Source organism: Phyllostomus hastatus, unplaced genomic scaffold, assembly GCF_019186645.2.
Source record: "Phyllostomus hastatus isolate PE091 unplaced genomic scaffold, TTU_PhHast_1.1 phas_scaffold_345, whole genome shotgun sequence".
Taxonomy (NCBI): domain Eukaryota; kingdom Metazoa; phylum Chordata; class Mammalia; order Chiroptera; family Phyllostomidae; genus Phyllostomus; species Phyllostomus hastatus.
Window position 1 is genome coordinate 13,645,238 of NW_025334024.1, and position 27,421 is coordinate 13,672,658.

A 27,421-nucleotide genomic window follows, 5' to 3' on the forward strand; every position below is an offset into this window, starting at 1 on the left:
TTGGGATACAATCACAAATTCAAATACCCAAAAGAAAGTTAATAAACAAACAGACAGAATTAATGTTTAAACCAGAGTTTTCTGATTAAAATTTTTAAACACTCACCTTTTCTTAATTTACATAATCTTTCAAAAACAAAACACCTTTCCTTTATTTTCATCCAACTTCATAAAGCTCAACACCATTATCCACCATTATACTTATTGTAATTATAATACTAAATTTTGTCTATTAAATACCCCATGCCCTAAAATTACTAGGAAAAGGTATCAATTATTTATTTGCTATGAAAGAAGAAACTTATACTGTTCATCCTCTTAATAACTTTAAAGTAAACGCTTTTTTCAACAGAAGGGGCACAGCATCAGAGTTTTATCAAAAAAGAGTCATTATCTGCCCTGGATGGCGTAGCTCAGTGGATTGAGCGCGGGCTGCGAACTAAAGTGTCGCAGGTTCAATTCCCAGTCAGGGCACATGCTTGGGTTGCAGGCCATGACCCCCAGCAACCGCACATTGATGTTTCTCTCTCTCTCTCTATCTCCCTCCCTTCCCTCTCTAAAAATAAATAAATAAAATCTTAAAAAAGAAAAAGAGTCATTATCTAATACCAAATTCTTCTAATTCACAATTCAAAGAGTAAAACAACATAATTTTTCACAAGACCTTACATAAAAAGTAAAGCAGAAAGTCTAAGTTCGCCTTTACATGGCTGGCTGAAAACCTGATCCAAAAACTGACTTTTATTCAAAATAGTAAACAGTAGAATTCAAAGATTTAAACAGCATGATCCTCATGATTTTCTTTTCATCCAGACATCTCAAAATATTATAATAGCCCTGGCTGGTGTGGCTCAGTTGGCTGGAGTGTTTTCTCAGAAACCAAAAGGTTGCAGGTTCAAATCCTAGTCATGGCATTTCCCTAGCTTGCAGGTTTGGTCCCCAGTTATATAAGAGAGGCAACTGATCAGTGTTTCCCTCTCAGGTTGATGTTTCTCTCCCTCTCTTTCTCCTTCCCTTCCTTTCTCTCAAACCAGTAAGCATGTCCTCAGGTGAGAATAAAAATAACTAAATAAATATATATATAAAATGAGAGCCCTTATATAGGCAAATAATGTCTCAACTTTGAAAAAAGAAAAAGGGCTTAGAAATCTGATTTTAAAAACATATTTTTCACACTCAAAATAAACTACAGTGAGGTGATGAGAGAAAAGAAAGTATAGATGAAATAAGGATTATCCACAAAATGATGGTTGTTATTGTGAATAGGTATATGCAATTTATTTTACTATTCTCTCTACTTTTGCCCTTGCACGAACTTTTCCATAATAAAAAGTTTTTAAAAATTACAAAACAACCTGTTTACCCTTTTTTTTTCCCCATACTCACTTTACAGTACAGGTGAATCGAGTAGAAAGCTTCATAATGGCAGTGAGGGCATAACCTCGTGTCACAGAGGTGGACATATTAGAGATTAGGACACTTTCTAAAATATCCAACACTTCATCTTCTGTTACCTAAGGACAAAAAAAAAGAAAGAGAGAGAGAGAGAATGTACAGTTCATCATAAAAGTGATCATCTAAATCTGATATCAAGATGTAGGATGCCACCATAAAACCAATCCAACCATCATTACCAAAGCTTCTAACACAATTTGTGCTTTGCCAGGATAACTGCCCAAGCTGTTCCATCAACCAGAAGTAGGTAGAAGGTAGGTTGTTTTTTTTTTTAGTGGAAAATACCCATTTAGGGGCTGAGAGGCACATTTCATTTCAAGAGGCAGAAGTAAAGGAGAAAAAGTTACAGAGTTCAAGTACTGTTGCCACAAGTTCTCCTAAAGCCAGCTCTTTAATGAGCAAACAAAAACATGGCTGTATGTTTCATTTCCTCCTATTTAAATCAGCCACAGAGCAAGAGAAACAATATGCTTTAGCCTGACAAGGTGGAGAATGGATCTTAAGGTGGTTTTTCAAGTCTCACAATGGCTCAGTAAGTTCCACCTCAGAAACTGGCAGGTTTCCAAATATAATTCTGGTATTCCTTTTTTAAAAGTTTGTTAAGGAATCAACCTCAACTCCTCTTAACCACCACCCTCTTATAAACAAAAACACTATTTTTTCCCATCTTAACCAAGAGTAACAAGGGGTACCTGAATAGGCTCTTCCTCTTCACACTGGCCAGATATGAGAAGATCTCCATATTCACCTATACACCACGCAGCTACTTGTACCAAAGGTTGCTGTCAAAAGAAATTCACTGTTTGTCAAGGATTTCAACTCTTACAAAGAGTTGCAAATCATAGGTCATCTAATCATGAAGATCAAATTTCAGGCACATATAGAGTGTTAGTAATAAGAACACACATGGAAATAAAGTGTAATTTCTCCCCAAAATAGGGAAAAAAAGAGCAAATGAAGTACTTACCTGAGAATAATCACCAAGAATTGCTTTGTATAAGCGCTGGACAGTATAGGCATGCATCTCTACACTATTGGTTATTAACTGGATCAAGTTGGGGACGGCATCATCACGAACATAGCTTCCTGCCTAAAAGGAAATGCAGATAGTTACCCCTAGAAACACACAGTAATGGTAACAAATGCTGGCTATCAACGCTGTAGTTAAAAGGAGACTACTAAAGAACACCCTCAAAGATAAAGTTGATTTTAACTTTCAGGTTTGTAAGCAACTCAAAATTCAAAGTCTTATTTATTTAAATGAATATTCTAAGTTTTTTAATTTTATATTAAAAAAAATAAAGTCTCCTCTTTGTCCAGAAGAAAATATAAAGACTTAAAATCTCAAGAAAGACCACCCCAGCTGGTGTGGCTCAGTAGATGGAGTGCCAGCCTGTGAACCAAAGAGTCCCGATTCTAGTCTAGGGTACATGCCTGGGTTGTGAGCCAGGGCCCCAATGGGGGTTGCCATGCAAGTCAACCACATACTGATGTTTCCCTCCCTCCCTTCCCTTACAAAAGTAAATAAATAAAATCTTTAAAAAATTTTTTTTCAAGAAAGACCTTTTCTACACAAAATAGGTAAGGTCTAGGGGCAAGCAAAATTAGGTAAATTACCAGCCATCATTATGTGACAGACCAATCATAAGAATACAAATAACAACAATTAAGACAAATAATACAAATAGATGCAATAATAAATAAATACAATAAATTCTCTTTTGTGTACTCACGAATGTAAACCTACTTTTGCCCACCCATGTATAAGATTTCAAAAATTTAAGAAATACATTCACTAGGAAGAGAGTTACAACAAACTCTCCCTTTCCACAGCCCCCAACACCAACGTTAAAATCATATGGTTTAGTACTGGCTGCATACTGGCTCAGCTGGTTGGAGCGTCACGTCATACACTAAAGCCACTGATCGGTGTTATTCTCTCACACTGATGCCCACCCCTACCCCCACTCACCCTCTCCCCTTCCTCTCTAAAATCAGTAAGCATATCCTTGAGTGAAGATTTAAAAAATAAAATCCTATGGTCTAGTTACAGTAGTCATGTTACTCTGGAAGGTGGTGAGGTATATATTAACATCTCAAAGAGGGTACATGAAATAAATAAAGAGTAACTTTTAAAGTCAACCATTAGTCCCAGGAATAGGAAATATTCTGTATTTTATTATCCACCCTTTTTATTGGCCTTTTTAACAAACATCCCCTGGACCAGTGAAGTCTGAGATACTATTTGCAACCATGGAGCAAAGTAAAGCTACTTAACACACGAGCATTATGACAGCCAGGCTGCACAGAACATCCGGTGAAACCTGGGCCTAATATCAACCCATCTTGGTCAATCTCCCATTACTGGAAAGAGACATGATTGACAAGACTGAGCCCTGGCTGGTGTGGGTCAGTAGATCAAGCACTGGCCTGTGAACAGAAGGTCACTAGTTCAATTCCTGGCCAGGGCACATACCTGGGCTGCAGGCTGGTTTTCCTGTTGGGGGAGTGCGAGAGGCAACCTATCCATGCTTCTCTACCTATCTTTCTCCCTCCATTCCCATCTTTCTAAAGATTAATAAATAAAATCTTTAAAAATAAAAAAAAATAGAAAAGACTGAAACTAGGCCTAATGACGTGTACTTTGCAAAGAAAAAAGGGAAATTTTAAAAAGTCTCAAGTGTTTTAAGATACCCACTACTGTTAAGAAACAAAGACAGAGGGAGTAGTTTGGGGAGATGATTAAAAGAAAAGGTGAGAATCTAAAAAGCAGGTAATTTGTGGTCTAACTTAGAAATTTACATTCTAATGGAAGAAGAGCAGAGTGTTTGAAATAAAAGAATCAACAGGATCTAACTGACATTTATACACTACTTCATCTAGCAACAGCAGAACACACCTCCTTCTCAAGCTCAGATGGAACATTCTCCAAGACAGACCACGTTCTGAGCCATAAAAAACATCTTAAGTTTAAAAGAACAGAAATCATATGGAATTAAATTAGAAAGCAGTAACACAAAGACAGCTGAGAAATCCCAAAATAGTTGGAGATTAAACAACACACTACTATACTAAATAACACATGGGTCAAAGAAAACATTGGGAAAATTATTAAGAATATCAGTTATCTCTCATGAACATAAATGCAAAAATCCTTTAAAACATTAACAAAACAAACAACAATATATAAAAAGAATTATACAGCATATAACCCATGTGGGATTCATTCCAGGGATGGAAAGGTGATTTAACAATCAAAAATCGATTACTGTAATCCTGCACATCAACAAGCTAAAAAAAAAAATCGTATGATTGTAATAAAATATGGGTCAACAGGAAAAATGAAAAGTAGGAGCATTTTTAACAACAGTTTTGAATTTTGATAAACATTTCTTCAGAAGCTCTAATTCTTCCTTTCTTTTGAGCTTGAAAATAATGTGTCCTGATTCATACCTTTTGTTAAAATACTATTTCCCCATTTAGTAAGTACATTTAGTAGCTGTTAATCTTCAACAAAATTAATTCATTGTTGGTAAACTAGAAAACTAGTTTGTCAAAGACAAATCCACAGCAACAATTATGTGTCTGGGTGCACACATCTATATACTATATAACATATATATCTCATCATTTTAACGGTATGTTCTCCCACAGATATTTCATAATTTACTTAATGCCCATTGCATATACATTTTGTACATTTGTCCTTTTATTTTTCCAAGATAAAGTCCTAAAACTTGAATTGATGAACTAAAAGATACCAACTGAGACTTTTGCTACAAGCTACCCACCCTGTACGCTGGAAAGATGGTAACATTTTACACCCACTTAAAGTGAAGAGTACGGCCTGTTTCTCTGTTTTCTAGCTAATACTAGAAATTTGATTAAAAAGTGTAAGTGAAAAGTGATACCTCACTTTTACTTTACTTACTATTTCTTTACTAATAAGGTTATTTTTCATTGTTAACTAGCTATTTCCTTCTTTTTCTGTGAACTGCTTGTTCAAATGCCAATTTTTCCATTATAGTGTTTGATTTTTCTTATTAATTGTAAATTGTTTATAAAATTAAAATATTAATATGCTATTATATTTTACAATGGTTTTCCTCTAGTTGTCATTTGTTTTTTGTTTTTGTTTTTTTTACTTATTGATTGATTTTAGAGGGAGAGGGAACGGGAGAGAAATATGAGGTATTCACTGGTTGATTCTTGTATGTGCCCTGACTGGGGATCGAAACTGCAACTTTAGTGTATCAGGGATGATACTCTAACCAACTGAGCTACCCAGCCAGGGCTTCATTTGCCTTTTAACTTTGTAAATTTCTCCCTTTTGCAACATGGATTTTAAATTTTAATATGGTCAAATTTGTTCGTGTTTTCCTTTATGGTACCTACAGCTGGTAACGTAATTAGACATAGCTATAGTTTCTTTATACACCACTACACTTTCATTTGTAGTCTTCAATCTCTAATCCCTGTCTATTAATTGAATGATAAACAGAAATACTCCAAAACTCTGGAAGATTACCAAAGGAAAAAAATACCTTATAAAACTGTAATTTTAAGTCCAGAATAAATGTAGTCACTCAGAACCTTCCAGTGACTTCCTAACACATTCAAACTAAATCCCAAACTCCTGTGAGGCCCCATGGAATCTAGTCCCTGCGTCAGTGACACCACGCTCTTCCTTCACTTGCCTTACTGCTCTCCAAGCAGGCCACATTTGTTGCTACCTAAGGTCCTTGCGACACCTGCTACTCTCTTATATTAGTATACTTTTTAAAATATATATATTTGTTATTTCTTTGTCTTTTAGAGAGAGGGGAAGGAAGGGAGAAAGAGAGGGAGAGGAACATCATATTGGTTGCCCCTCTTATGTGCCGCAATCGGGGACTGAATCTACAAACCAAGCCTATGCCCTGACCAGGAATCAAACCAGTGGCCTTTTGCTATGCATATGGATGCCCAACCAACTAAGCCACACCAGTTAGGGCAGATTAGTACACTCTTTTTCCAAATCTTGCATAGCTAGTTTCCATAAATTCTCTACTCCAATGTTAGCTCCTCTGAGTGACCTTCCCTGACTACTCCACCTACAATACTTGGTATATTGCCCCATATCCCATCCTCCCTGCCATCATCTTAGTCCCTCATGCTGCTGTACTGTTTTCTCATAGCATTCTTCCCTGAGAGTATAGTACACACCTCCTCATGAATTTCCTATCTCCCCCACTAGAAGAACATAAGCTTCATGAGAACAAGGGTTTGGTCTGCCTCAATCAGCACATCCAGCACGTAGCATATCTTGACTTTAAAAAGCTATTTATATGCCCTGGCTGGTGTGGCTCAATGTATTCAGTGCCAGCCTGCAAACCAAAAAGTCGCCCGTTCGATTCCTGGTCAGGGCACATGGCTGGGTTGTGGGCCACGTCCCCAGCTAGGGATGTGCGAGAGGCAACCAATCAATGTGTCTGCCACACATCAATGTTTCTCTCTTTTTTCTCCCCCTTCCCCTCTCTCTAAAAATAAACAAAATCTTAAAGATGAACATTTTTTTTAAAGCTACTTACCGTTGTCAGAACACGCATAATTGTGTCTATATGCCATCGTTTGGAAGGTGCATACCTAAGAAAATAAAGGTGAGAAACTGGAACCTGTAAATTATACTGTGCTCTGTTACTTTCAAAAATCCTGCCTACAGTCATTAAGTGATTATATTTGGAGACATTCACCCTCAAGTCTAGCAGCAATATGCATTTCACAGGGTACTGAAATGGCGCACTGTCAAACTCAGATGTTTTACATTATCTGAGTTGCTGAGCTAAGAAATGGGACTCCTGTCTCAGAAAACAAATCATGAAGTCAGGGCTGGAGAGGACAAAGAAGAAAGAAGAAAAGCGACTGTTCCCAGACCCAGGCAACACCAGGACTAGAAACCTGTTCCCTTAAACTCACAGTGGAGAGGACAGAAATAACTGTACTACCAACATCTTGAGGTACTAACTTCCTAAAAGTTTTACACAGAACTTCTATATCCTCATAAAAAGGGCATCACAGATAAGTTAAAGAACAGATTATAGGAGCATTATAAATCCCTATTTTTAGAAAAATTGGATTAAGAAGGGCAAATCTTCCTATATTTAAATGCTTGCAATAATGGCCTTCTCAAAGCTCATTCCTAACTGGGAGCTTGAATAAATGTTACATGTTTTAAACAAGTCTACAACATGTCCCCCATGTTTTGAAGATGCTTTTAAAAGATCCAAGCATCTTTTATTAATAAAAGTAAAAATTAAATCTTACTTTTCTGCAGCAAGAAATATTCCAGATGCACAGTCTGCTTTAAATTCTGGCTCACATGAATCCAGAAAATAAAGTAATTCCTTCATCATGCCTCGGATATTATTCCCATTCACTAGGGCAAAACTCAATTCCATTGCACGCCTTGCAAGGGAAAAATAAAAAAAATAAAAAAAAACCACAATGAGTTATATTTACTGTGGGAATGAAACAAAGATGTAGGTATAGTCTGTCTGAACACCACTCACAGGCAGATAGATGTGTTAATGTCCTTGCATGATCCTATGATCCCAATCTTTCCATGCAAGATAACAAAAGTTATCCAAGTTATTCTATTTTGAATCTTTGTTCAACACTTTCTTCAAATATTCCTAAGAGAGATATGACTGACCAACAATGTAATTTGGGTTCAATAATCTATTGTATGAAGTTTAAATTTTAAATACTTAAAAGGCTCAAAAAGAGAGGCAACAAAATTATTACCCAAAGATAGTATCCCTCTACATTATTGCTTAAAATGTAATATATAAAGTCACCATACTCTTTCATTATACCCACTTCTATCCAAAGATGATGTAACAGTTAACATCAAAAGATATGTGGAAAATCAGAATAAAAACAAACCTGAGGGCATTACACTAAGTACAATAACTCAGAGAAAAACAAATACTGTCAGGTATCACTTAAATGTGAACGCAAAAAAGCCAAACACATAGGAACAGAGACTAGAATAGTGGTTACCAGGGCTGAGGGGTGGGGGAGTGGGGCAGATGTTGGTCAGAGGATACAAACTTCCAGTTATAAGACAGTAAGTTCTAAGGATCTAATGTGCAGCTTACTTAGTTCAAGTTAGTATTCTATACTTGAAATTTGCCAAGAAAGTAGATTTTAAATGTTTTCACCACACACAAAAAATAGTAATTATGTAATTTGATGCAGGTGTTAACTAATGCTATGGTGGTAACTGTTTTGCAATATATAACTGTCAAATCAACACACTATACATTTTAAACTTACATAATGTTATATGTCAAATATATCTCAATAAAGTTGGAAAAAAACTGAAACAGAAAATGAGGGCCACAAAAAAGGAAAAAAGGGCATGTGCTATGAGGGCAAATAAAAGTTTCTATAATTGCCTGTCAAAATGGCAACCAAGACAAAATGAAAACAGTTAACATATAAAAGTTATAAAGTTACGATATGCATCCTTTCATACTTGATCAGTAATTTTAAACATGGTATATAAGTTGAATTTCAAAAATACCAATTTAATATGAAGTACTGTCACCTTAGCTAAATTCACAAGCAATAAAAAAAAATCAATCCTTACAGAAATTCATTAATAGATAATTCTTATATTGTGCTTAAGTACCTTATTTACATTAATCCGGTTAATCCTGCATAACCCTATAAGGTGGATCCTCTTAAACCTCTGCATTTACATATGGGACAACCAAGGCACTAAAAGGTTAAGTTACTAGGCCACATCTATTAAGGGCAGAGGCAAGATGTGAATACGGCAGTCTGGTTTCCAAGTTTGAGCTCTTAATGCAACAGAGCCTGTCAAAGACATACAGGTTTTACTTCTGAAAGACAAAGCCCCAGTAATGAGCTATAGAGAAACAACAAAATTGGAGTCAGGCCTGATTTCTATTCCAAGGTCTGTCCCTGTACAAGGGTTAAGGTTTAGAGTAAGGTATGTGTTTCCTTTAGGACTGTATGTTATTTAACCAATCTGTTAATTGAGGATAGAAGTAATTGCCTAGTCTCAATGGCTTGCTCAGAGAACCGAGAGGGTATTTTACAGATCCTTTGCAAAGCACTATGTACAAGTTGTTAGTACTGAGTCTAGGTCTTATCTTTAGATTGCCCAAGCACTCTGTACCTGTTCTTTGCAAACAAAAGGAACTCAGTGTGAATAAATGTTTGTTAAGTGAATGGTTTCAGAGATATTTCAAAGCTAATCTGTTCTGGATTCAAACATACAACCACAACCAAAAGTTCATTGGGGCCAACTATAGCTAGGTTTGACAAACATCCACAATTTTCTAAGGGAACCAGTAGTTTATTCCATGGAGGAAAAAACTGATGCTTTTTGAAAGTGTTATCTGCTACCTAACATCATTTCTAGATATACTCTTCTAAGAAACACGGCTGCCTCCAGTATCTTGGAGCATAAGTACTGTGAGAAAATGTGTGCTGTCAGCAATTTGAGTTTCAGCATCGTGATAAAACACTTAGCCGATGGATCACTCCTTATTTTCATCCTCCAGCACACAAAGCACAGTACCCTTGGTAAGTAATCTTTTGCCCAGCTTATCTTTATCTGTTTTATTTATCAAAGAACCAAAGACAAGATCAGTGTGCACTCAAGTATTCCTTATTGGCCTCTTTCATTGACCTAAACTTCTCCCTGCCAATCCTTTCTAAAAAAGGACTTACTGGGCAGAGAATCCATCTTTGAAAATGTTGATAATCCATAAACATCAACGTTTTCACTTTCAAAACTATTACAAAGTTATCAGATGAGGCAGAGGCAGAGAAATGATCAATAATCTGTTACCGTTTTATTGAGACATCCAAATCTTTTAGACAGTCCACAATTGTGCTTCTGTGCCTCTGCACTGCATTATGATCTGTCTGCACAGTCTTCAACAAAGATGTCAGAGCTACGTATCTGGATGAAAGGAAGTTACAGAAGACAATTAAAATATAAAATTCAGGGTAGTTTTATTCTACCTTAATAATAACAGAAAATGCCTAAAGACTAAGGGAAAGCATATATGTTTAAACAGATAAAAGACGATGACTATAATGGTAACATTCTAAAGGCAGAGGAGACACTATGATCTAAAATAGTAGCAACCAGGAGAAGCCTCGGATTCAGACTATTTTCATTCATGGTTAAAGTCCACTGAAACTTCTAAAAGTGATTGCCTCAATTATTTCAAGTTCTTCCAAACAGTATGACAAAAATGTACAGTATACCTTTTCAGGCCAGTGCCCCAAAATGCAAGAGGAAATTATTTCAATTTTACCATTTATATTTTCTCTGCTTTTATTTGAGATGGACAGAAAAATTTGAGTGTAAGATCCAAATATTCAAAAATTCTTTTGGAAAGAGAAGATAATTCAAGGTACCACAACAATTACTTCCACATTTTTTTCAAGTTTACCATGATGAGAAATTATCTCCTGATTAAAAGAGGGAAAAAGGCAAATGGGAAATACTACAATATAAAAATACTAATAAATTCATCTACTTTTGAAAACTAACCGTAATTGACAAACACATTCCACATTTGTGACCTGAAATGTTTTATTTTTCTTCTTAATTTAGAGCAGAGGTCAGCAAACTATAGGCTACCTACAAAAATCCAGCCCTCTGCCGTCTGCTTTTGCAAATCAATTTTTATCAGAATAGTCATTCGTAGTTATCATTCATAGTCTATATTTTCACGCCAAGAGGTACAGCTGAGTAATGGCCAGAGACCCAAAGTCCCACAGAGCCTAAAACATTGACCATCCATCCGGTCCTTTACAGAAAAAGTATGCTGACTCCTGATTTTTAATATAAATAGGAGCAAAAATTAATCCATGATGTAAATCCTGAAATTCTTTGCAAAACAACAGTTTTAAGGCCAAACTAAAATAGAAATCCTGAGTTTCCTCAGTTGAAGTTCTAGATACATCACTCAATACATGTGTGATCTTAAGCACAGTCACTCTAAAAAACAGAGTTTATAATAACTAAATACAGGACATTTTCCAGTTGCCTTACCTAATATTCTTGTCATTGTTCAATAAGAAACGACCCAGGATATTTATGGCTAGGACCTAAAAAAACAGCATAGGTTAAAAATCTAGGAAAATTAAATATTTATATTGTTTAAGGATCACTTCCTAGCCTCTGTTGGGTGCAAACTATTTCAAAGTGGTAGCTGAGGGGTGTCAAACTCACTTTCATTGGGGGCCACATCAGCCTTGTGGTTGCCTTCAAAGGGCCGAATCTAATTTTAGGACTGTATAATTATAACTACTCCTTAACTAGGGGCAAGGAGCTCGGTGCTGCCACCAGGCAGAAACAAGGTGCCAGGCCGGATAAAACAAGGTAGACTAAGGCCAAATTCAGCTCACAGGCCTTGTGTTTGCCACCTGTGTGGTAGCTGGTATTTTATAGGCTGGAAAGACAAAAGGTTCTGAAGATAAACGATGGTGTTGGTTGCACAACAATGTGAATGTACTTAATGCCACTGATCTAAGGACTTAAAGGTGGTTAAAATGGTAAATTTTATGCTATGTATATTCTACCAAAATTTCTTTTCAAAAAATTAGAATGGTCTCTATACATGAGTATGGACTAGCTCCAACATAATGTTAATTGAAAAAAGTAAGGTGCAGGATGATACACGTTACTATTTCGTTTGAAAGGTGGGCAGAAGAAAAGAACTAATCTAATTTGGTTAAGTTACTTGGATATTGTAATCTTTTTTCATTATTGCTTTTTTATTTTTAGAAAAAAAGGAAGGGAGAGAGAAACATCCCTGTGAGAGAGAAAAATCCATTGGTTCCCCCCTGTACTCGCCAGGACTAGAAATCCAACCTGCAAACCCAAGTATTGGGTTGGCCAAAAAGTTCATTTGTTTTTTTCTGTAAGATGGCTCTAGTAGCACTTAGCTGTCTTTAACTTCATTCAAAACAATTTTGTTTAGTTGTATTGTAACAGCTGTCATATCAGCATGCATAAAAAAACATCAAATTTGGTGAATTTTTGTATAACCATTTTAATATTGAAGATGAGAGAAAATATGTATTTTTGGCACATTATGCTTTATTGTTTCAAGAAAGGTAAAAATGTAACTGAAGCACAAAAAAAGACTTGTGCAGTGTATGGAAAAGGTGCTGTGACTGATTGAACAGCTCAAAATTGGTCTGAGAAGTTTTGTCCTGGAGATTTCTCACGGGACAATGATCCACTGTTGGGTAGACCAATTGAAGTTTATAGTGATCAAATTGAGACATTAATTGAGAACAATCAATGTTATACCACAAAGGAAACAGCCAACATACTCAAAATATCCAAATCAATAAAGTTATTGATTGGTGAAAATGAAAAAGGTGTCTGTCTTTTATTTTACAGAAAAAACTAAATGGAGTTTTTGGCCAACCCAATATTTGCCCTGACTGAGAATCAAATCCCAACCTTTTACCTATAGGACGGGGCTCCAACCAACTGAGCCACACTGGCCAGGGCTAGATACTATAATCTTAAAGACAAAAAGAAGTATACACAAAATAGGGTATTGTAGTTACTAAATTTGTTTCTTATAAAACTATGGGATAGCTATTCTTATATTATTAAATAATTGAAAGAACGAATAAATTCATAAGGGAGAATTCTTCTTTACAAAAGAATTGCAATTATTTAACGAATGTGAAATGAGGGGAAATACAAAAGTATAAAAAAATAGAAAAGAACATTAACAACGTTGCAGACAAGATCTTCTGATGGACACTAAAATTGATGGGTAAAAGTCTGAGGAGAACAAGATATCTGCATAGTCTTAAAGTATCTCCCTTATTTTTTCTCTCTTAGATAGAGGGGAAGAGAGGGAGAAAGAGGGAAAGAAACAAATGTGCAAAACACTGATCCTTTGCCTCTTGCATGCCCCCCAACTGGGGACCTGGCCCACAACCTAGGCACGTGCCCTGATCAGAAATCAAACTGGTAACCTTTTGGTTTGCAGGACTCTCAATGCACTGAGCCACACCAGTCAGGGCTCCCCCCAAATATTTTTAATTACAAAGGGAAAGATAACTTTATAGGGGAGAGACACAACAGAAACCACCTTAACCAAATGATCAAGGTTAAAACATCACCAGTAGTGAGACACATGGATATAGCATATACCCCCTGATATGAAGCTGAGAAAGGCACATCAGTTCTATAATGGTCTTACTAAAAAAAGCACAACCTCAATCTAATTATGGTAAAATATCAGAGCCAAATTGGGGGACATTCTAAAAGTAACTGATAAGTACTCTTCAAAAGTGTCAAAATCATGGCCCTGGCCAGGTAGCTCAGTTGGTTAGAGCATCGTCCCAATATGCCGAGGTTGCAGGTGTGATCCCTGATCAGAGCACATACAAGAATCAACCAAAGAATGCATAAACAAGTGAAACAACAAATTGATGTTTCTCTCTCTCTCTCTCCTTCTCCCCCCCCTTCCTTCCCCCACCCCCATCAATTAAAAAAGAAATTTAGCCCTGGCTGGTGTCACTCAGTGGACTGAGTACTAGCTACAGGTTTGATTCCCAGTCAGGGCACATGTCTGGGTTGCAGGGCCAGATAGCCATTTGGGGGCGTGCAAGAGGCAACCGATTAATGCATCTCTCACACAGTGATGTTTCTCCCCCTCTCTTGCTCTCTCCCTCCCCCGCTTTTAAAAAATAAATTAAAAAAAAAATTTAAAGAAAGTGTCGAAGTCATGACAGACAAGGAATGACAGAGGAACTGTCACAGAGTAAAGGAGATGAAGGAGATGTGACAATGAAATGCAAGGTGAAATCATGAACTGGTGGGAGAATTTCCTTTTCCTAGGAAAAGGACAATAGAAAAACTGGTGAGATCTAAATAAAGTCTATAGTTCAGTTAATGACGCAGTACTAAAATTACTTTCTTAGTTTTGATAATTAACTGTTTTAGCAACTTTCTAGAAGTATAAAATTATTTCAAGTAAGAAGGTTTAAAAAGTGGGGAAGAGAAAAAACACCCATCTCCAAACATTTAAATATGGATAAAACATCTCTGAAAAAACACACCAGAAAATGGCAACAGCATTTCCACCAGAAGAATTGATAAGTCTATGCATGAAAGGCATAGGCAGGCTTTTTCTTCCTTTGTACCTTCTGTCTTATTTTGAGTTGTTTTACTTGCATGTGTTTTTCTTAAATAAAAACTATTATTTAAGACATTCTTTCTAAAGTTTTCAAATGGAATTCATTTCTAAAGTGCTAAAGTCTAGGTCAATTATTCTAACTGAAATGTTTAGGGAACAGAAAAGATTTAAAAAGACTTACTCTCAGTCCACTCTCTGACTTAATATCCATGATAGTCAGAACTGTTTCATAAAGAATAGCATTTCCTACATTTTTACTAGTCTCCGTATTAGTGGCAACCTGAAAAGACACAGAAGGTGGTACACAATGATAAAACAATGCTTCTAAAAAATATCCTGAAGTTGAAGGGGGAAAAAAAAAAGAAAAAAACAAAACAAAATATCCTGGAGTAACAAGAGACATTTTGTGATTGATTATAGTCACCAACGAGGAAACACAAAATACAAATTGTACCATATAACCACAATCATTCTACTCCTTGCTACACTAACATGGATATTAAATATAACGCAAATTTAGTCTTACCTGTGCTAATATATCATTCATAGCTTCACTTGAGTCATCATCATTTCGTCCTAAAATTCTTAATAATCGTAAAATTCGTACCTAATGTGCAAAATATGAGAAATGTCAACAAATTAGGTCTGGCATAGGTCTGGCACAAAGGAACTTTGCTTGGTAAGAAATTCGAGTATCTTAAATATAGTCTTAGATCCCAGTAGAAATGATCAAAATTCAAACAGAAGAATTTTAAACATGGTCTTTAGAGAAGTCATATGTGTTTCTGTGTCTTAATGAAGTTATTAGAGAACCCACACTTTGCCACTCCACAGCTAAAAGAGACCACCACCTGCAGAGCTTTAATACAGGCATACCTCAGAGACACTGAAGGTTCAGTCCCAGACCACCACAATAAAGTGAGTATCACAATAAAACGAGTTGTAACCTTTTTGCTGGTGGACGGTCTTACCTTCAATTTGTAAAAAAAATGCAACATCTGCGAAGTGCAATAAAGCAAAGCACAATAAAACGAGGTCTAACTGTATACTGATGTCTCTATATAGTACATATTTTGACTATTACAACTATAATTCCATTCTGTTAATCTAATAAAAACATGCAGAGTGTCACTATTCATTTATTAATGCAATTGGTTTAATCAGTTTACTACCAAATTTCTACCTAACAAAAACTTAAAAGGAAGAAAATGACCTATTAAAAGGAATTAAATTCATACATCACATATCCAAAGCTTTCTTTCAATCTCACCTGCAAAAAGGGGTCACTGATACCAGAAACATCATGTTCTGGTGAATATCCGGACATGATGAGGTTCTTTAGTATACGAACTAATTGGGGCACAAGCTGCAGGGAAGAAAAATGCATCAAAAAGACAGTAAACACCAAAGATTTTCTCACAAAGAGGCAGGTAATCTGGCTTAGAAAAAGGGTATAATGGTCTGAGAGTCCAAGCAAATTCTAACGATACAATCAATATGCTTGTATATTGTTGATGTCCAATAAATATAACTTAGGAGTATTTTTACCCAAGAACTCAAGAAGGAATATGTATTTTATCTGAATTAAAAACAACCTAGACTTTTTGTACTCCCGAGTTATATATGCAAAGAAACTACAATAATAGGTCAGAAAGCTCATGGGAACCAAGTAAAACAAATGCCTGTGAAGCGTACTGCATTTCTACTTCTATAGAATTTGACACACTTAGGTGGCACAAACATGTTCAGTTTTTATCTGTTCAAACATTTGAATATAGCGCTCACTCTGACAGCACATATACAAACATTTGAATATAAAATAGTATCATACTCAAAATACTGGTGATCTTATTAAAATACTATCTCATATAGAGAAAAAAAATTTTTGTCCTCTTGAGATAGGGCTAGTTATGCCCTTTTCCAACAAACAGCAGTTTATACAAAAGCCTCCAATATTGACCAAGTGGAAAAGACACATGAAAAATTATATCTTTCACCTTACAAAGGTATCAAGGCCATGAATAACTTCCTTTCCCTCTTCTTAACTCACATGACACAATCTTCAGTAAAATTTCATTTCAGCACTTAATTCTACAGGCTGATCTGTGTCACCTGTTATCTTACTAATGAAGCTCTCCATTCCTTATGGTCAGAATTCCTTTATTGTTTTTCCTTTGTTCACTTAGTCATAACATATAATACAGGCAATTTTACTGCCAAGCTGAACTTAAAGATGCTTTAAATGTTATTATTCATTTCATTCTGTTGATCACTTAATACTAAAACCCTAATCCAAAATGTTTGCCACAATGGGAACTTTTCCAGTTTCCCAACTAAAATCTCATTTTAGCTATAGAAACAACGCTAAGCACCTAAAATTAAGAAGTGTCCACAGTGAACTGACTCAGCTCTTTCTGAGGCAATCAGAACAGCCCCAACTTTGCTGCAACTCAATTCCTTTTTCTCATTGTATTTGGACTCTGTCCTCTCCCTACTCCCCAACTCTAAAGGGAGGTCAAAATCAAAACGAAAGCCAAGCTATGCCCAAGCATATGCCCCGAACATTTTCACAAAGCTGACCACTTTTAAATACAGAGAACATAATCTGTGTAAATTTAAATAAGTTTGGCCATATCACTTCAGAATTAAGTGATTCGTAAGTCACCCAAACAAAAATCTACTTTGGATAACTCTAAGAATAAAACAAACCTAAGCTAAGAAGAGAAGTTACATTAAATCTGTCAACTGTGGACAGATTTATATTAGAGGTAAAAATAATATAATTGTATATACTGTTTTAAAATTAACATAACAAAACCAGGATCATCTAGTTAACAAACTCTGTACAAAAAGAGTCTCACCTTGCATACTTTCCAATGCCCTACTTTTTTGTACTACGGGTAACCTTAATTACTTTTTAATCTGGTTTATATCTTGGAGAAATCCTCTTTCCTTGTCTCATTCACTGACAAAAGGCCTGCACACCACATAAGATCACCCTGGGACAGAAGCACTAATGTCTGAATGTTCAGCATACCAATTTTTGGAACTCAGCTTTATTATTCAGACAAAAATGCAAGTTGCTAAAATCCATGACAAGACAAAACAAAAAAAAGATAACAAAGGGAAAGGATGCAGCCATGAAAATCAGTTGATGCCTACCAGCTCCACCTCAAAATCCTTTTAATATTCCAGAACATCTAGGCAAGGTAAGTGCAGGTGAAGGGAAAATAAAAGCTCCAAGTCTGAACTTAAAGCTCAGAAGTACACATGGAGCTTTTTAAAGAATGAGGTTACTCACATATGGCTCTAAGATACCTACTTCAAAAAGAAGCAGCATTTGCATGACGGCTCCAAACTGATCTGGAACTGCCATCACCAAAACCCCTGGGAAACTGTTCAAAGTTTCTCAGGTGAAGATAAAGAAAGGCAGAGAAGGAGGCTTACAATTCAGGAAAGGCTGCAACTGAAATCCAAGGCTGACTTTGGAGTCAAGGGTTTAATCGACAAGACACAAACTGGACTAGGGAGTTAGCCAAAAATGCTAAAACAAGTAACTCACGGTATTAAGCACAGCTTCAGCATTAGTATATTTTTAAAAGCCACATTCGTGGATGAATACACAAAAGCTACTAAGGACCTAATGCCAGCATGCACCATCTAAAAGAGGGTTAATTCTTACCTTTTCATTCTAACATACAGCAGGATTCCAAACAGACAACAGGAACAAAACATACAAAGCAAGCATTAGGGACAGATACGGGTCTCATACTATTTTACAATAATTTAATCAAGACATGAACATCTAAGGGGGAAAAAAGCCAAAAAAAGAACTGCTATTAGAACCTTATTGCATCTCAAGTACAAGTGAGCATCACTCATGGAGTGATCAGTGCTCTACTAAAAAAAATTAAATGCATGTAACCCAAAGAACACACTTTCTGAATCCTCCTCCCGACCGCCTTCTAAAAGTAAGTGGAGAAAACAAAAATTTTCACTTTAGAGTGTTGTAAAAACGGGAGGGAAGGAGAGAATTATCAAAGCTGGAGACATCCATCACCGGAGTCAACAACCTAAAATGAACAGTAGGGGACTCTGTATTAGGTAAACAATATAAAATTTTAGTCTACAGTTTTACCTTTAAAAAAATGAAATTGCTTGCCTTCAAAAAAATAAAACACATACACACAAACACATTCCTGTCTGTAATTTGACCTCAGGCTACATTTCCTGACTTCAATGTGAAATGGCAGATAAAGCACATGAGAAATTGGTGTGTCTGCCAGAGAGAGAAGACTTCTATTATGAAAGGGAAAACACTATACTACTGCCAGTTCTTATATGCCTAAATCTGGCTTCCAGCCCTACAACACAGCAGGGCTAGTTAAGTCCTCTATTCAGCTCCATGGCTTCCTTTCAAAAGAAAACTTACAAGTGAGAAAATCATGTACTTTTAGGAAAATCATTTCCAATCAAGAAAGGCTTAGGCATACAGAATAGCACCTACCTTTCTGAAATGTGCAAGCATGTCTGGGCTTCGCTCACACATTTCTGTGAGGAGGACTACAGATGTGTGAAGGACACCTGAAAGATAAAAGCAAATAAAAACTTAAAATGAGGTTTTTATTAGTCAACTTCATAGAACAGGACTTTTGAATTCCAAAGGTCACTTTCAAAATAATACTTGCTACTTTTGTTTTTTAATCTCCCAAAGAATCTAAGCAATGAGGTGAATACAAAGGAGGTATTTAATAGATGCTTAGTGATTTAATATTAACTAAACCCATCAAATTAGAATATTTTAAACAATTATATCACCAAAAAAACTGCTAAAAAATGACAACCAATACATGTGTCTCTCCATCTGAGAATACTCCTAAAGATATGCTCACTGTCCATGTAAGCGAGGTATCATCTGCTCCTCATTTAAAGAGCTCTCAGCTGAGTTCTGATAGGCAATTCAAGGAGCAAAAAGTGTTAATTAGAAGTTAAATTTCCAGATAAAATGTATCAAAACCTCAAAGTACAGTAATAGTGGAGGACAAAGTGAATTTGCTTGTTCAAGCGACTGAAAAAGAATCTCAATAGTTTTCACTAAATAACTGCCCTAAACATTCATTTGTTCAACAAGTATTTTTGGAGCCTTCTAGTTATAAGATTGAATTAATGAAATCAAATACACCTTACCATTTTTTTCCCTTAGCATTTAGGACACGTGAATTTTCTTTACCCAGAACTTGTTTCACTGACTTCAAAATAAGAATAAAATGTTTGGGAAAGAACAGTCACATTCTATTTACTTCCTCTCAACTTTCATATAAACATATGAGTACCCCTTACAAATTCCTGTTACAAGTAACCTAAAAGGATTTCCACAAATCTTACACTCCTACCACGAGGCAAGGAAGAAATAATTTTTTTCCTATTATAAAGTAACCAGGAAATCAAAAGGTTTTACACATGAAAATCGAGGCTAGGATCATTTGTATATTACAGTGAATATCAGTAACTTAATATAGTACTTTTAGCATAGTAAAAGAGGACCAGAAATGAAAAACAAATCTACTATGAAGGAATCAATCTCTAATTATAAAACCAGGATATGAGAGTGGAAGAGAAGTTCAACTACTCAGCCCTCCTGGAACAGCGTCCAGCACAGTGGGGGGCAGGCAACTCCACAGCGCTAAGACGGAAGGCCAACACTGCCTGAAGCCTCTTCTCTTCCCCCTCCTCTCTCAGTACTTTACCAAGTGCATCTCAATCACATTACCATGGTTCTTTTCATTCAGTAAGTTTTTTGTTGCTGGTAAAAACATCTCCATAAGTTCAGGAACCTTCCTGATGACATGAACAGCACATAGTGCTGCCTATAAAAAAGACAAAAGATTTATTTCAATTAAGCCAGGGCAACCCATCTTATATGCAACAAAAAAACAAAACTTTTATCAAATAGTTCACCTACAAGAAAAATAAAAAAGAAAAAAGATACCATATTTATTATTATTAACAGGTTAGGGCTTTCTAATTATACCATTTTATCCATGAGAACTTCTAGCTCACCTGTCCCTTTGTTCATATATTGCTAAATAAGTAGATAAAAACTTTCTAGACTAGACAGTGGTTAACATGAATTTATCAAATAAGTTAAACATAACTTATATGGAATTGCAAAGTAAAAAATAAAGACTTTTGTCTGGGATAGTCATTCCCATGAGTAAGATGACCAAACTAGGGTTTTATAAAAACATCATGCAATTGAAAGGTATATACTGTGGATGTTTTAAATCTGCCAGTACTTTTAACAATACCTATACTTTCCCCAATTCACTGTCTGCTGACATCAAGAAAATCATTTGAAAAATACTTAGCTAGTCTCTACTGAAGAAAAGATGTTTTAGCTTGCTCACTGGAAAGGTACTTTCAAAGACTGATTTTGGTTACCCTCCCAAAGTAACCATATTTGCTGGAGTTAAATACTATAAAATTTTAAATACATTAACAAGTAAAGGTTTAAAATAATTCTTCTCATATTAGGAGAAGAAAGATCCCCTCCATACTAGGAGAAAAAAGATTTTTTTCCTATTTTCAGGAATATTCTACTTAAGAAAACAATGCACTTTAGGAAGAAGAGCAGCCCACACATACTTTACAAGAAAGAACTGGCTTTGGTTTGCAGCCACCATTAATACTGTATGATCCTGGAAAGCAATGTGGCCCTTTCAATCCTCTGCCTTGCACCATTCATATAGAGAAGCATAGAAAAAACCAACCATACACTAGTATGTGTTCACTTCTTGGAGTTCCACATTTTATAACCTTTGTTTACAGGAAGGTTTTAGGATTCAAGCCCAATGAAGTAACAATAAAATGTTTACATCAACAAACAAAAGAAGGTAAGAAAAGAAGGACACTGTCTTCCGTTACTGTTCCATTTAGACACACCAGTTTTAGGAAGTGTGTTCTTTAACATTCTCTAATAATTATCTAGGTCGCAATGCAACTGCGCTTCCAGAGATTCAAAGGCACTAATATAAGATGTGGGCACTAATTATTGGGATGAAAACAAATTTGTAATATCTGTCATTATCACTTTAATATTGTTTAGAATCAGGTAATTTAGGAAGTACTTAAATATGCCATCTAAAATATCCAGCAATATGTTTATAAATCACTTCCCTGAAAAAGTAATTAAAAGAATTAAAATAGTCAATCACTTATCAATTGAAGGGTTAATTAGTAACAAAAAAATCACCTCCAAAATTAGTCTAAAAATATTTTGACTTATAAATACCTGATTCACATATAATCATTTAAAATATATCTACTAAACAGAGGAAGGTTATGTTATATATTACTATCAGAGTGTATAAAAGTGACTAATTTGCCTTCTCATTGCAATAATGCTCCCTAATCCAAACACAGACATTTGGTTTCATTAATTGTTACCTTTTTTCTCAAGTAAGAGTTGGAGGTTTTCAGGAGTTTCTCTACCTCTCCTGCAAGATCTCTGCACATCTCTGAGGAGCCCATACAGCCAAGGGTACAAAGTGCTAACCCCTGCACATACTGCGTGCTGTGATTAAGGTCACTGCAAAAGAGAAGAAAACGGCAGAAATGAACACGCTGTGCATGGCACTCCTCATGAAGATGCTTCACAATCTAACAAGGTAGCTCTGAATAATTCATGATTTCTCCAGTAAGAAAAATAATTAATAGGATTATATATTGCTTAAAAATGTTTATTTTTACACTTTATTACAAATTACCGAAATGCAAATTGACTGATAGCCCCTCCTGCAAGTTTACAACTCAATGTTTCCAAATATCAAAGCAAGAGAAATTGGACATTATCTGTTGGATGTTAAAGGCAACCCATTTTAGAAAGCCCAGCAAACTCAGCAAAAATTGAAAGTAAAACTATGATAGAAATATGAAGCACAACTGTATCTTTAAAAGATTTTTACTAACTACAAGAAAGGTATACATTAGCCAAAACCAAAACAAAATCTCTACTCTAAAGCCTTTAAGATGACTTAATCATTACAAAGACACTGAAACCCTCTGACCTTATGATATAGTATAAACCTTGATGTGACATTATTTTTTACACTTTTATTTATTCAAAAGAAGAAAAAATACTAACTAAAAAAGTTAGCTAATTAAACCACCTTTAATAAACTAAGCTAGGTATTTAGAGTAATATGGTGATATAGATACACAAAATCTATTTCTATTAGGCACTGATTACCTCACAAAAGTATTTTCAAACCAGACAGGTTTCACTTTCAGAACAGCTGAAATGTTAAAAGTCTGAGCCAGCAAACTCATCTATGCATTCTAACCAACTCTTAACTATTCAGAAACGGAATTACTGTATGACTCATGCTACCTTCACTAGCTTTAATAGCATTTTAGTATCCTTTAGGCCAGTGGTTCTCAAAGTGCGGTTAACAGATCTCTGGGACTCCCCAAGACCGTTTTAGGGGGCCATAAGATGAAAACTATTTTCACAATATTAACTCATTATTTGTCAACTGTACTGGCATTTGCACAATGGTGCCAAAGCAGTGGTGGAAAAAATTACTGGTACATTAGAACCCATCAGAGCAGGTGGCACCAAACTGTACTGGTAATCACTGTATACACTGGCACACACTCACAGTGGAAGGAAAAAAGGGAGAAGGAAAGAAGTCAGTTAAATTTCACTTAAGACTGCTCATGACAAGGCAGTAAAAATAGTTAAGTTTATTAAATCCTGACTCCTGAGTGCACATGTTTTAATACCCTGTGTGATGAAGTGGGAAGTATGCATAAAGGACTCCTGCCACAAACTGATGTGGCAGTCTCAGATAAAGGCACGTGTGCCCTTATTTCCTTTGCGAGAAACACTATGTACTAACTAACTGCTTTTAAAGTGGGTATCATTTTTGTTTGAAAATAACTGACAGACAACTATAATTATTTATTAAGATTTGGGTATTTGGCAGACATTTTCTAGAAAAACAGCTAATAAAGCCTATCACTTAATAGCAACAACTGATGATATTTGTTGCCTATGATAAAATCCAAGGTTGAAGTAAAAATTAGAACTTTGGAAAACCTGTATCGCCACCATGAACTTCACAATATACCAATACTTTACTCAGTGCACAAACATTTTGCCAAGTGCCCCAGGCATGACAAAAAGGACCAAACTTACTGATGTGGTTTTGGATTCCACACTGTAACTAACCCTTGAGAAACTAGCACTTGTAGAGTTTTGGTACAGCATAAAGGAAGACTATCCATGGTTATTTAAAAGGCTATGAAAATCGTGTTCCTTTTTCTAACTACCTCATCTATAAAAGGCTTAATCTCCAGGGAATTACAGAGATTTTTTTTTTAAATGTAAAATAATGTCATTCTTCTCACTGAATTGTTTCTGTTGTGGAAAATGGGCTGTTTTTCATTTAAATTTTAACATGTAAAGAGTTCGTAACTAGTAATTTTAAATGAACTAATAAATGTGTTTAGTCTTCCCTGAAGAGCAAAGAAAGAAAAAGAAGGTAAAATTAGGTTGTTATTTTCCACCAATTTGATTGTTTAAGTTAAAATTACTGGTAAAACGAAGCTTAAGTACCAACCATGGATTTACCATTTAGGCTCCCAGTTCCTAAGAATATTTAAGTGACTTTTCATTCATTTTTCAACAATTAATTTGTATAAACTCTTAAAAATTATATCCAATTTTTAAATATTTAAGGTCTTAGAGAGTTTTTCTAAGCCAATGAGCAATGAGGTAAACATTCATTAATAAACAAAAACTGCTAGACAACTAGCAGTGTTCTACATTGTCCTATAGTCTTCTATAGGACATATTACATGGTGTCCTATAATACAAACAAGAAAAAAAGAAAAAGAAAAAATACACACAAAAATAAAAAGCAAATAAAAAAACATTCATTAACAGATTAAAAAAACAACAACGAATGATCCTGAGTTCTTTAAAAGAGCTTTGACTGAAAGTACCAGATCAATTTCCAACTACTAGTAGTTCTCTCCTAAATTCACTTGGGGCTTGGCTGGGTCTCACTGAAATTAAACAGAAAGATTTCTTCTTTGCCTATGGTCCTCATTCTTCAATTTTTTTATCAAGCTACAAACCTATACTTGAGTTTGGTATTAACTCTCTAATATGAACTTGCTGCTAGGCAAAACTGCCAAATTAACAGCATGTGACTGAAGGCTTGAGTAGTAAGGGCAACAGAGCATGAAAGAACAAAAATTAAAAAAACTCTCAGAGACCTGTCCAGAATAAATGTATAAAAGAGTCATGCTGAACATCTAGAATGGAAATTCCATGACACCGAGAACTTGTCCCATTTTTTTTCATTCTCCATTCCTATAGCTTGTAACAGCTTCTGGCATGTAACAGGTGTACAATAAATACTGGTTGAATAAATGAATCAACTTACTATTTTCATTGTTAGTATTTATTTCAAGGCCAAAAAAACAAGATTTTCCCAAAATTAAGCTCACAAACTCTATGTATTTACATGATACACCCAATATTCACAACCAAATCATAATATTTATTTTGGAATTTTCCATTGTCCATTGGGAAATTTTAAAGTAAATGTTATTCATCCCATAAAAGTGTAAGAGCTCAATATCTACAAATTTGATCACCTACATCCCCTTGGCTTCTATTATTCTGTCAAATACATAAATACTGCAAATGAAACAGAAAACTAAAAAAGGAGATTAAACCTACAAACCAAAACCAAATTAAAACAAACCAAAAAGTACCTCTGACCAAAGGTAATCAGAACTACCACGCCTTTCTAACAAAGTTGTTAGAAGAGGGATGCTGGGAAGAACTGCTAAATTCTCTGCTTGGATCCCCTCATTTCTCCACAATGGCAAGCATCCCCAGTTTGTAAATTAAACAAACAAACATGACTGGACTAATACATCAGTATGGCATCCATGGGGGGAGGGGGGCTTATACACAAATATTCACAGAGCTAAGTAAAATTCTATGCAATGGATCTCTTGGATTAGACCAAGATATCTTCTTGTCTTTAAATGGCATTTACTCAGAATATACACTGGTAATTCTTCAATGAATGAAATATTTCATTATTTACAGTATCCAAAGTCCTGGAAATTTATAAGACAGGAAAGCTCAGGTTTACCAGTGCCTTTTCTATTCTATGAAGGCCCAAATGTTATTTCATTACTAAATTCTGTTCTTATGCCTGAAGATGTACAATACTTTCACTTGATTATATTATCCCTTGCAAAAGATTTAATCCTTTGCTAAGTGTCTTTACATATAAGCTATAGAACCAAAAGCAATTCAAACACATTCTAGCCAGTAAGTATAAAATCAGTAAATAAATGTCGAGCTTTACTGATGTCATATTATAAGACCTAAAATCACACAGTTCTTAGAAGAAAGATTAAGACAGACTTTTTAAAAAATATATTTCCTTGATTATGCTGTTACGGTTGTTCCATTTTTTCTCCCCTTTATTCCCCTCTGCCCTGTACGCTGACTCCCAATATCATTCCCCCACTTTAATTCATGTCCATGGGTCATAAATATAAGTGCTTTGGCTTCTCCATTTCCCATACTATTCTTTTTTTTTTTAAATAAGATTTTATTTATTTATTTTTAGAGAGAGGGGAAAGGATGGAGAAAGAAAGGGAGAGAAACATCAATGTGTGGTTACCTCTTGCACGTCCCCCACGAGGGACCTGGCCCACAACCCAGGCATGTGCCCCAATTGGGAATCAAACCAGCGACACTTTGGCTCACAGGCCCAAGCTCAAGCCACTGAACTACACCAGCTGGGGTTCCCATACTATTCTTAACCTCCCCCTGTCTATTTTGTAACCTTCCCCTATTTTGTACCTACCATTTATGCTTCTTATTCCCTGTACCTTTTCTCCCATTCTCCCCCATCCCCTCCCTGCTGATAACCCTGCATGTGATCTCCAGTTCTGTAATTCTGTTCCTGTTCTAGTTGTTTGCTTAGTTTGTTTTTGTTTTGCTTTTAGGTTTGGTTGTTGATAGTTGTCAGTTTGCTGACATTTTACTGTTCGTATTTTTTATCTTCTTTTTCTTAGGTAAATCCCTTTAAAATTCCATATAATAGTGGCTTGAAAACTTATTTCAAAACATAATGGAGGAGAACTTCCTCAATCCGGCAAAGGAACTAAGACTTCCAGGAAGTCCAGAGAGTCCCAAAAAAGCTGGACCCAAGGAAGCACACACCAAGGCACATCATAATTACATTACCCAAGATGAAAGATAGAGAGAGAACCTTAAAAGCAGCAAGGGAAAAGGAGATAGTTATCTACAAAGGAGTTCCCTTAAGACTATCAGCTGATTTCTCAAAAGAAACCTTGCAGACAAGGGACTGGAAAGAAGTATTCAAAGATATAAAAGGCAAGGACATACATCCAAGATTATTCTACCCAGCAACAGTATCATTTAGAAGGGAAGGGCAGATAAAGTGCTTCCCAGACAAGGTAAAGCTAAAGGAGTTCATCATTGCCAAGACTTACTTCTTTATACAGTTGGTCATGAGAAGATGGACATCTTGTCTTTCGTCTAACAACAGCATTGCCCCTAAATAGCCAATGCGTTTGTCTGTGAATTTTTGAGAGGCAATAAGCTTGAGGCACTCCAACTGCAAAAGTAAAAAAGAAAGAAATTTAGAAATTGCTGCCATAATCAGGAAAGCAATGTTTCTAACTCAGAGTCAATGAATGGT

The 27,421-nt window shown here is 35.6% G+C and overlaps 1 protein-coding gene and 1 non-coding gene across 4 annotated transcripts in view; both read right to left on the bottom strand.

The window, feature by feature from the left end:
- AP1G1 (adaptor related protein complex 1 subunit gamma 1) overlaps positions 1 to 27,421 on the bottom strand; it is a 74,276-nt gene that overhangs the window by 17,239 nt on the left and 29,616 nt on the right. For 2 of the 3 annotated variants that reach the window (XM_045818455.1, XM_045818454.1), the window contains 15 exons: positions 27,213 to 27,337; positions 22,104 to 22,245; positions 20,428 to 20,524; positions 19,165 to 19,241; positions 18,340 to 18,348; positions 15,928 to 16,023; positions 15,184 to 15,264; positions 14,839 to 14,937; positions 11,540 to 11,595; positions 10,322 to 10,435; positions 7,759 to 7,899; positions 7,026 to 7,080; positions 2,423 to 2,545; positions 2,148 to 2,237; positions 1,387 to 1,514 (listed from right to left, as the gene is read on the bottom strand). In XM_045818455.1, the coding sequence (XP_045674411.1) occupies positions 1,387 to 1,514; positions 2,148 to 2,237; positions 2,423 to 2,545; positions 7,026 to 7,080; positions 7,759 to 7,899; positions 10,322 to 10,435; positions 11,540 to 11,595; positions 14,839 to 14,937; positions 15,184 to 15,264; positions 15,928 to 16,023; positions 18,340 to 18,348; positions 19,165 to 19,241; positions 20,428 to 20,524; positions 22,104 to 22,245; positions 27,213 to 27,337 (1,433 nt within the window). The remainder of the gene's footprint in view (positions 1 to 1,386; positions 1,515 to 2,147; positions 2,238 to 2,422; positions 2,546 to 7,025; positions 7,081 to 7,758; positions 7,900 to 10,321; positions 10,436 to 11,539; positions 11,596 to 14,838; positions 14,938 to 15,183; positions 15,265 to 15,927; positions 16,024 to 18,339; positions 18,349 to 19,164; positions 19,242 to 20,427; positions 20,525 to 22,103; positions 22,246 to 27,212; positions 27,338 to 27,421) is intronic. The other variant, XM_045818456.1, reaches the window with a different exon arrangement.
- Positions 9,952 to 10,037, bottom strand: LOC123806238. Its single transcript, XR_006783469.1, has one exon. It is a non-coding gene; the product is annotated as a small nucleolar RNA SNORD71 (small nucleolar RNA).